Here is a 10,123-nt window from a genome sequence, read left to right as displayed (position 1 = left end):
AAAAAAAAAAAAAAAACATTGTTAGAATGAATCAGCAACCAACAGAATGGGAAAAAAATTTTGCAATCTACCCATCTGACAAAGGGCTAACATCCAGAACCTACAAAGAACTAAAACAGATATACAAGAAAAAAACAACCCCATTCAAAAGTGGGCCAAGGACATGAACAGGCACTTTTCAAAAGAAGACATACATGAGGCCAACAAATATGAAAAAATGCTCATCATCACTGGTCATTAAAGAAATGCAAATCAAAACCACATTGAGATACAGTCTCACTCCAGTTAGAATGGCTATCATTGAAAAATCTGGAGACAACAGATGCTGGAGAGGATGTGGAGAAATAGGAACACTTTTACACCGTTGGTAGGAGTATAAATTAGTTCAACCATTGTGGAAGGCAGTGTGGCAATTTCTCAAGGATCTAGAAATAGAAATTCCATTTGACCCAGCAATCCCACTACTGGGTATATACCCAAAGAACTGTAAATTGTTCTACTATAAAGACACATGCACACATATGTTCATTGCATCCCTGTGTACAATAGAAAAGACCTGGAACCCAAATGCCCATCAATGATGGACTGGACAAAGAAAATGTGGTACATATACAGCATGGAATACTATACAGCCATAAAAAACGATGAGTTCGTGTCCTTTGTAGTGACTTGGATGAATCTGGAAACCATCATTCTCAGCAAACTGACACAAGAACAGAAAGTCAAATGCCATATGTTCTCACTCATAGGGGGGTGTTGAACAACAAGAACACGTGGACTCAGGGAGAGGAGCATCACACACTGGGGACAGTTGGCAGGGGTAGGGGACAGACAGCGAGGGGTGGGCAGGGAGGGGAGGGTGGGGAGGGATAACATGAGGAGAAATGCCAGATATAGTATGCACCTAAAGTAAAATAAAATAAAAAACATGAATCTTACAAAGAGCATTATAATAACACCATTCCAGAAATATAAGATTAAAACTATCTCTGAAATCATCTTGCTTTAAAAATTTTGTTACATTTTAATAAATATTTAAATTTGTTAATATTAAAAAATACTATCCTTAAGAAATTAAAAAACTTGAAGAAACACTTCAAACATGCAAATTTATTTTCAGATATTACTCATAATTCTTATAAGTAGTTTAAATGTTTTATGAAAAAATTGTTATTTGTTTTTCCTTTTCCTTTTTTCTTTTTAAAAACCAAGTTTGAGGCTGGAAACGGTGGCTCACGCCAGCATGTTAGGAGGCTGAATTTCACTTGATCCCAGAAATTTAAGACCAGACTAGGCAGCATAGACAGACTCCATCTCTATAAAAAATTAATCAGGCACGGTGGCACACGCCTGTGGTCCTAGCTACTTGGGAGGCTGAGGTAGTAGAATTGCTTGAGTTTGGGAGGTCAAGGCTGCAGTGAGCCGTGATTGTGCCACTGCACTCCAGCCTAGATGATAGAGCAAGATCCTATCTCAGAAAATGAAATAAATAAAAAGTTGAAAAACCAAGCATTTGTCTCTTTTTAAACATCTTTGTTAGACATCAGATTAATGCCTATAAATGTCCACAACTAAATCATTTTAATTTGAAGGAAAATGGCTTGAGGTCCTTGTAAGGTAGTATTTTCTTAGGTTATACAGTGAATTTTCCTCAATAACTTTTCCACTTACTATAGTTAGGGGATTATAGACACATTATCTTTTATGACATTAGTGATAAATACATTTAACAGGTTATACCCATCCAAATTTTCTTTTAGACAAAAAGATATTTTCTCATTATTACAATTTTAATGAAACCAGTTTTTAAAATACTCACTAAATGTGAACCATGTTTGTTTCAGTTCAAAGTACATGCTTATGCTAGTCTGAATCCCGATGTCATAGATAGTTAACACAGAACTTGGGTGTTCCTGAAGTTTGGTGTATTCCTGGTAACAGTACCATATTCCTTGAAAAAGAAAGAAAAACAGGAATGATATAAAATATGATTTTCTGAAATACAAGCTGTATGTGTTTATCATACATATCTACATAAAACTTATCAGCATGGTAAATTCTGCAAAGGAAAGACACATATTTACACAGCAAACACTTTATTTGGATCCAATAGTCTAAATGTGCTACTGTATTTGATATAAATGTTTTAGTATCTGTCTTGATAACTGTGGCAACATCTGGCTTTAAATATCCTTTTGACTAGAAATGTCCATCAGTAAGGACTGGTTAAATACATCATGATATATTTGTTCACTAGAAAGATGCACCGAAAACTCCCCTTAAGATTTTTACCCAACACTAATTTATTATTACCCACTTATTTATTTATCCTTGCAATTCTATCATTTTTGAGGTTATTTAAATAGATGCAACAAGTTTAGGATTGGTATTTTTCTAGTGAGCTAAATCATTTTTATCCATAACAATAATTGTCATTCTAAAATCTATTTTGCTGATATCATTGTTCTCTGCCACTTTCTTTTGTTAATGATTGCTAGTATATTTTTTCCATCCTTTCAATTTCAAATGTTCTATTTCCTTACATGTTGTATAACTTTTATAAATAATATATAGCTCCAATTTGTATGTGTACATTTTAATCTGACCTGACAATCTCTGTATTCTAATTGGTGAGTTAAACATATTTATACTTTATAAATTGATATATTTATATTTGTTTCTATGTTCTTACTTTTGCTTTTTGTGTTCTATTTTGCACCTATACTTTTCTTCCAATTCAAATCCTTTAAAAATTGATGATTTTTCTTCGTTTACTTATATTCCATTATTCTTCTCTACTGGTTTTGAACTATCTACTCTATTTTTATAACAGATTACCTTGAAAGTCTCTTCTGTTTTTTTAATAAGTCTAAAGTCAATATCTTAATAAGGAAACTCAAAGACCTTAGTTGCTCAATAATCACCCTCTCTAATTATTGCTCAATAATTTCATTATGTACATTTTAAATATATTAGTTAGCATGTAAGTAAAGCTAAACAAACTTTGCCTACATACAAGAATAATTTTAGTGTCCAATATCTAAAGCAGTTATTATTTTATGCAGGCAAAGTTTAGCTTTACCTAAATGCTTACTCATTTATTTACTTTGTTCACCATCTTTTCTTACATCTCATATATTCCTGTGGAATCATCCTCCTTCTCACCGTCTCTCATAGCTGCATTCAATCCATCAGGAAATACAACTATTATTATACAATAAAAGCATGTATGACCATCTTCAAGAGTTTCCCTCATTTGGCATATACATTTCTACAATGGTCTCCTTACTGGTCTGATTGCTTCTACTCTTGCCTTACTACAGTCTATTCTCAATACAGGGACTAGAGCAATTACTATATCTCATCTCTTTGCTGCTCAAAACCCTACATTGCCTTCTGTTTCACTCAGAGTAAAAGCCTAGGTTTTACAATAATCTGTAAGGCTCTAGCTCCTTCATAAATTCTATGACCTCATCTCCTACTATTTTTTCCTTTACTCAGTACACCCATCCACACCAGGCTCCCAGCCATTTCTTCAATACATTCTTATCTTACAGGGCCTTTGCTCTAGCTGTACCCACTGTCTGGAACTTTTCTTTCATCTTGACTGTCTAACGCCACTGCTTTCAAGTGTTTTCTTAGACATCTTCCCCAAAAGACCCTAATATTGCCATTTTGACTCCTTGCCCTACCACGGCACTCTCAATCCCCCCCTTCCTGCTCTACCTTTTCTTTTTTTCCATAGCATTAACTACCTTCTAATATATAAATTACTTAGGTTATGAGCATCAGAAGAGTAAAAACCTTTGTCTGTTCATTTACTCTTGTACATCAAGAATCTAAAATAGTGTCTGTACACAGCAGCTGTTCAATTGATATTTGTTGAATAAACAGAATAATGTTCAATTAGATATGGATTTCTCTTCCTTTACTCTCCTTAGTATAATGAGGGCCTCCTGTATCTATGGATCTATGTCTTTCATCAGTTCTGGAAAATTATCAGCAAAGAGTTTTCAAATATAGTTGACATATGTCAGGCCCTTCTTAACCTATTTTCTATTTCTTTTAACCACACAATCATATTTTTGTCTCATCACATTCTGCTATATTTTGGTTACTTTAGATTCATATTTCAATTTTTTACTTCTCTATTTTGCTGTTTAGCTTATCAATTTGTTTTTAATATAACATTTTGATCCTGAAAAGTTCTTTTTGGCTCATCTTTATGTATGCCTGGACATTTTTGTTGATTTTTAGTTTTGTAATTCTATACTTTTTATGCATGGTTATTTCATGTTCTATATCTTTCTTTTTTTTTTCTTTTGAGACAAAGTCTTATTCACTTGCCCAGGCTCGAGTACAATGGTATGATCTCAGTTCACTGCAACCTCCTCCTCCTGGGTTCAAATAATTCTCCCACCTCAGTCTCCCAAGTATCTGGCACTACAGGTGTGTGCCACCATGGCTGGATAACTTTTGTATTTTTAGTAGAGACAGGGTTTCACCATATTGGCCAGGCTGGTCTCCCACTCCTCACTTCAAGTGATTGGCCCGCCTCGGCCTCCCACAGTGCTGGGATTAAAGTTGTAAGCCACTGTGTCCGGCCACCTGTTCTATATCTATTAATACCCATATCTGAATTCCTGGAGACCTCAATCTTATGTTTATAGTATCCACTGATCTCACACAGAACTGTTTTCTTGCATGTCAGGTAGTCCCAGACTTTGTTGATCTGAATCTGTGAAAGCCTAGTGACCTAAATTGAGAAAACTTTCATCTAGAGGAGATTTACATTTATTTCTTCTGGCAGCTAAAGGGTACTAACAAACAGGTCACTTTAGACATTTCTAGGATCCCAGGCTTACTCCAGGAGTTTCAGGTATGACCCCTGTTCTGCTGCCAACTCCGGTCTGAGTCTCCTGATCCCAGCACCACTTTAGGTTACCCAGTGTTTCACCTATGCTTCCTGCTTGGTTCCCCACTTTGATTTTAGCTTATGAGTTACTTTTTTTTTCTTTTGAGGGAGATTTCCTTTATTTCATAAAGTTTATCAAAACAACATATAAAACAATACAGTACAGTACTCTTTCTAATGCCGTGATTTCATAGCAAAAAGGCCCTTCAGACGATTTTGTTTCCTCATACTAGTGAATGTGAAGCTTTAGGCAATATTTTCCAATTTCCCTTTCTTTGCTTTCTCTCTCTTGTCCTAGAGTTTTTTAAAGTTATGATCTCTGGGCTTCAAGAGATCTTTCCTCAATAATATTCCTGAATAACAATATCAGGAACAACAAAAATGGACACTATTTGAGCATTTACTATATGTTAGCAAAATCTAAGTACTTTATACATATGATTTTGTTTAGTAATCACAGATTCCTGCTATAAGGTTGAGAAAACTATGAATTAAAGAAACTGTATACTTGCAGAGGATCATACAGTTAATATGTGATGAATCTGGGATTGTGCCTTTTTCATGCCTTAAATACATGTTCATAACCAAAGTGTTACATATCTTCTCCTGTATACCTCTTAATCTGTTCTGTCCAAAGAGAGCTGTTCCATTCCTGTATATGAACACTTGCCGACAACGACTCTGGCTTTTTCTCTGCTCAGAATGACATATCCACATTGTTATTTGCCCTAGTAAATGGGCTGCTGTCAGTAGGAAATTTTAGTAGAAAAAATTGGTTTCTCATGACACGTAGAAAGTCAATTGTCCAGGATAGTAGCAGAGGTCAGTTACATGCAGTCTTATTTACTGACACTCCCCAACCTAACTAGACATTTCCTCCCTCAATAAATACCATCAAGCTTACTTCCCAAGTCATTAATTTCTGGGTTAGTACTATCTAGGGAGTCAATAGGGAATGAATATTGGTTGTTTCACCTGCACTTTTTTTTATACATTGACCATCTTTCTCCTTTTTGCCATTGTTAAAATTGCACTACAGCCAATCTGATTTTTCTTGCTGCTTAAGACATCAGTGAAGTCAATAGCAGACTGCCCTTTCCTTCCTGATGACAATACAAGAGTGATTGAATCACATGCCCAGGCTCTCCAGTGACAAAGGGCGGAGATTATATTAAGCTCCAAGCAGGAACACAAAAACAAGACATTTAAACAACTTTCTTTGCAGTTTCTGATTAGAGGATGGAAGACTGATTCACCTGTTATCTGTTACCTGGCTGTGCTCAGCAAGAAACCCAGGTGGGATTCAAGAGGAGCTGTACAACAGGAGTAGATAAGGAACACCTGAGAAGACCTGAATGATTTACCAAAAACTCACTGGAGATAATGAGGAGGGTAATAACAATAACCCATCACATACTGATTGTCTGCTGTGTTCCAGGTACTGCTCTAAGAGCTTTATATTCATTGTCTCATTTAATCTTTAAGATCCTCTGAGATGAAGATACCATTATTGTGCTGATGTTATAGATGAGGACACCGGGTCTGTTAGCCATCAACAAATTTCCAAAGTTACCCAGTTGTATGTTATGGAGCTGAATTAGAACACAGGCTAACTACACAACCTGGGGATTCAACTGCATTCTTATATGTGTAAAGCTCTTCTTCACTGAGTGACAGAAATAAGGCATTGTTATTTTTAATGTCTACTACCATACAACTGTTGTCAGTCCAAATGGTGCTGTAGGGGAAATCATTCTTTTAATTAGAAAGCTCTCAAACATTTATAGAACATATTCATTGCCTCATATATTTTTAGAATACTGAAAAGAAGCTGCCACAGGTGGATGCTGTTCCATGTGAAACACTTTAATTCATATATAGAGCTCACAAACCGGATATGGATTGTTTTGGGAGATCGAGTTTCTGATTAGATTTCAACCTGGATTTTAAAATATTTATTTGCACAAATGTATGGGATACATATGTAATTTTGTTATATGTATATATTGCATTGTGGCTTTCAGTGTATCTGTCACCTGAATGACATAAATTGTATCCATTATATAATTTTTCATTATCCACCCCGTTCCACGTTCCCATTATCTATTACTCCAAATTCTACGTCCATGTGTACTCATTATTTAACTCCCACATTTACTTACTGCCAATTATTTAGCTCCCACAGACAGTATTGTAATTTAATTACTGCCAATTACTAAGCTCTCACAGATAGAGTACTGTAATTCTCCATCTAAGGGCGTAATTCAGAATACTTGCCTCTAGAGGGCGATGCTTCATTATGGAGTACAAGTTATTAAATGGTGTGACAGTACCTGGATTAAAGGTACTAAGTTGAAAGAGAAAAATAGATCACACTTCTGTAAGTTTGCAGACCTGGCCTTTGATCAGATAGAAACGTTAAAGAAATAAAAGAAGTTGTCTGAAATGTTTTTCATTAATCTAAAAGGATTTCCTTTTACCTCCTTCTTAATGTCCATGAGGCAGGAGACCAAAGGCTGGTAGGGAAAAGAATAAAACGTTCTGACAGCAATTTTCCCCCAAAGATATAGGAAGAAAAAGTAACAAAGACAATACATGCAAAATTAAATATTTTTTCTAAGTTTAAAGCTTTTATGAGGATAAAGAATAATTAGATCCACAGAAAACAAATGCTTTCTGGTAAGCAATCATAGCAATTGAAAATAAAAAGATTATTCTGATATTTGGCAATTTGAAGAGGAGTGATACCTACCATAACCTATGATTCCAATCACACCAATAATGAAGACCCAGAAGAGGCATCCAGCTATGAACCTCAGGAGTATCAAAAATATCCAACTAAGGAACATGGCGATCGTAAGCCCACTAGAAAAAACCCACAACAAACACAGCTGTCAAGTGTGCTAAACATAACGTATGACAAACATCAAGACAAAACTTTTTTTTCTATTCAAAATTATTCTCAAATTATTTTATTTTAGCTGGCCATAGAAACAATAATGTTAAAAAGTATAAACAATGATTCCCATTAAGACTTTCATATGAAAGAACAGGACCATAGGGACTTTATACAGAAGTCATCTTTGTGTACCTGAAAAAGTTTACATCTTTGTGTAAACTGAAGTCTAGTATCAGTTATTGTTCAAGGAAAAATACAATTCCTCCAACCTACAATTTTGATTTATTGGCAACAGTTGCCATGTCTTATTTTTTCTCTCCATATCTACCTACTAGGTCATAAATTGTAAAATATATTCATGATGAATTTGTTCTGTTTCATTTACCTGGTGACTGGTGGAAATCTTCTGCAATATGGCTATAGAAGTAAGAAAATCATTTTGGGGCAGAAAGATAAGAAAAATAACTGGCCACCCTCAGAGCCCATAATGCTGTAGTCATTATCTCTATGGTCTAATTATCTCTAGGAGTTTGTGATGCCTTATGTCACCAGACATCTATTCCAGGTCCCCAGTGATCTGTGGGCCATTATTTGGAATCAGGATAAAGCTTCTGTGTCTCCTGGGACGTGTGACTTTATCAAGCAATTAACAGTATGACTATTTTCTGTCAGTTTTAATTTCTTTTTAGAGCTTGACTGAACTACTAGAGAAGCTTCTTTTCCTCCCATATATCCAGGTTAAGGTCACATTGGAGTCTTCTGATGTAATTTTCTCAAAGAGAACTCATTAAGATTGGAAAGTTGCCCGATGCTTCTATTAAGAACTGTTATGTCTGGTGTTACCTGTAAGTTTCCAAACATAGCAACAGACACAGTTTGGTACATTTACGAAGTTACTGTCTCAAGTGTTATCTTTTTATTATTAAAAAATCTCCATAATTACTGTCACTGGATAGATGACAACACAGTACTGAAGTGTCAGAGTCTTGCAAAGCCTATGCTTTTAACTTTGGAAGTCATTCCCTCTTAAAATCACAGATACTTTAATGCTTAAATATTCAATATGGTTGAAAGATTATTTTATGGCACAGTCCAAGGAAAGGATTCAGAAATGTCAGAGGAAAACAATAACAAGAAATAAAACTGTTTATTCTGTGTGTTTTAAATTTGTACATAAAAATTATAACTGAATAAACTAGATATAATCATATAAGTACTTTAGATTTAGATTTACAAAATAAATGAGAGCAGAAGAATTGAAACTAAAGGGAGAGTTGATGTTTTACTCTTATGAGTGGTGCCTGGGTGGAGAGGGTTTTGGTATGTGTTTTGGGGGTGAGGTAAGCAGGAGAATCTATTACAATGTACACTTGTTCAGGTAGATGTGAAAAAGCCAAATGAAGAAGCAGCATAGAAATTACCTAGTGACATTTGGGTCTGACAATAGGGGAATCAGTTTAAATAGTGTCAAGAATAGACTACGATCTTTGCTGAAGATAAATCCTAACATACTAAAAGTAATTACTCTAATTGTTTAGGACAAAGCATCAAAATGAGTAAAATCTCATCAAGTGATCTGATTTTACAGCTCTAAACACCACCCACTAGTTTCTCACACAAAATACAAGTTAGACTTTATTATGCATCATGTAGTTACATTCACGTATCTTGACCCACTAGTGTTTTTCTTGCTGTTTCTTAACATATTTTTGTGTGTTTACTATGTTCAAGTACTCATATAGAGGTTAGGGAAATGAAGATGAGTTAGACATATTTATTGTAAAGAGTTCATACTTTATCAGAGGGAAAGGGACAGGTAAAGAAAATACAGAATGGTAGGTGCTATATGGAAGATGAGCATGTGTGTGTATTTATAGGTGTGTATACACACACATGTACACACATGATAGGTATGAGAAACACGTTGGAAGAAGTAAGTAATTATATCTGGGGAAGATAATAAAGGTTTCATACATGATACTAAAGCTGATTTTTTAAAATGAGGTACCGTTTCCCAAGACTCAGAGCATATGCCAGGGAAGAAAACAGAATGTGCAAATTTATGGGATTTGATAGTATAGGGATGGGAATGTTATTTGATATGTTTAGAATATAGTGTTAACCGAGAAACATGGGTGGAGATAAATTGGAGAAACTAAGTTGGGCAGGTTTTAAAGGGCCTCAGAAATATCTGAAAAAGCTTTAGCTTTAGTCTTTGACCATTAGGGAACCAGAGAAGCTTTTAAGAACTAGAGAATGACGAAAGAGCCAGCCAGTACTGACGGTCTTAGATCTGTCACACATTTACC

The 10,123-nt window shown here is 35.1% G+C and overlaps 1 protein-coding gene across 4 annotated transcripts in view; it reads right to left on the bottom strand.

The window, feature by feature from the left end:
- The window catches only part of SLC44A5 (solute carrier family 44 member 5), a 418,726-nt gene that overhangs the window by 42,700 nt on the left and 365,903 nt on the right, over window positions 1–10,123 (bottom strand). For all 4 annotated transcript variants that reach the window (XM_017531591.2, XM_037739634.1, XM_017531572.2 and 1 more), the window contains exons 10-11: window positions 7,668–7,780; window positions 1,820–1,951 (exon numbers count right to left, since the gene is read on the bottom strand). In XM_017531591.2, coding sequence (XP_017387080.1) covers window positions 1,820–1,951; window positions 7,668–7,780 — 245 coding nt within the window. The remainder of the gene's footprint in view (window positions 1–1,819; window positions 1,952–7,667; window positions 7,781–10,123) is intronic.

This window comes from Cebus imitator, unplaced genomic scaffold, assembly GCF_001604975.1.
Source record: "Cebus imitator isolate Cc_AM_T3 unplaced genomic scaffold, Cebus_imitator-1.0 Scaffold3, whole genome shotgun sequence".
Classification (NCBI taxonomy): Eukaryota; Metazoa; Chordata; class Mammalia; order Primates; family Cebidae; genus Cebus; species Cebus imitator.
The sequence above is the reverse complement of the archived record's forward strand: the minus strand, read 5'-3'. Positions and strand labels throughout refer to the sequence as shown.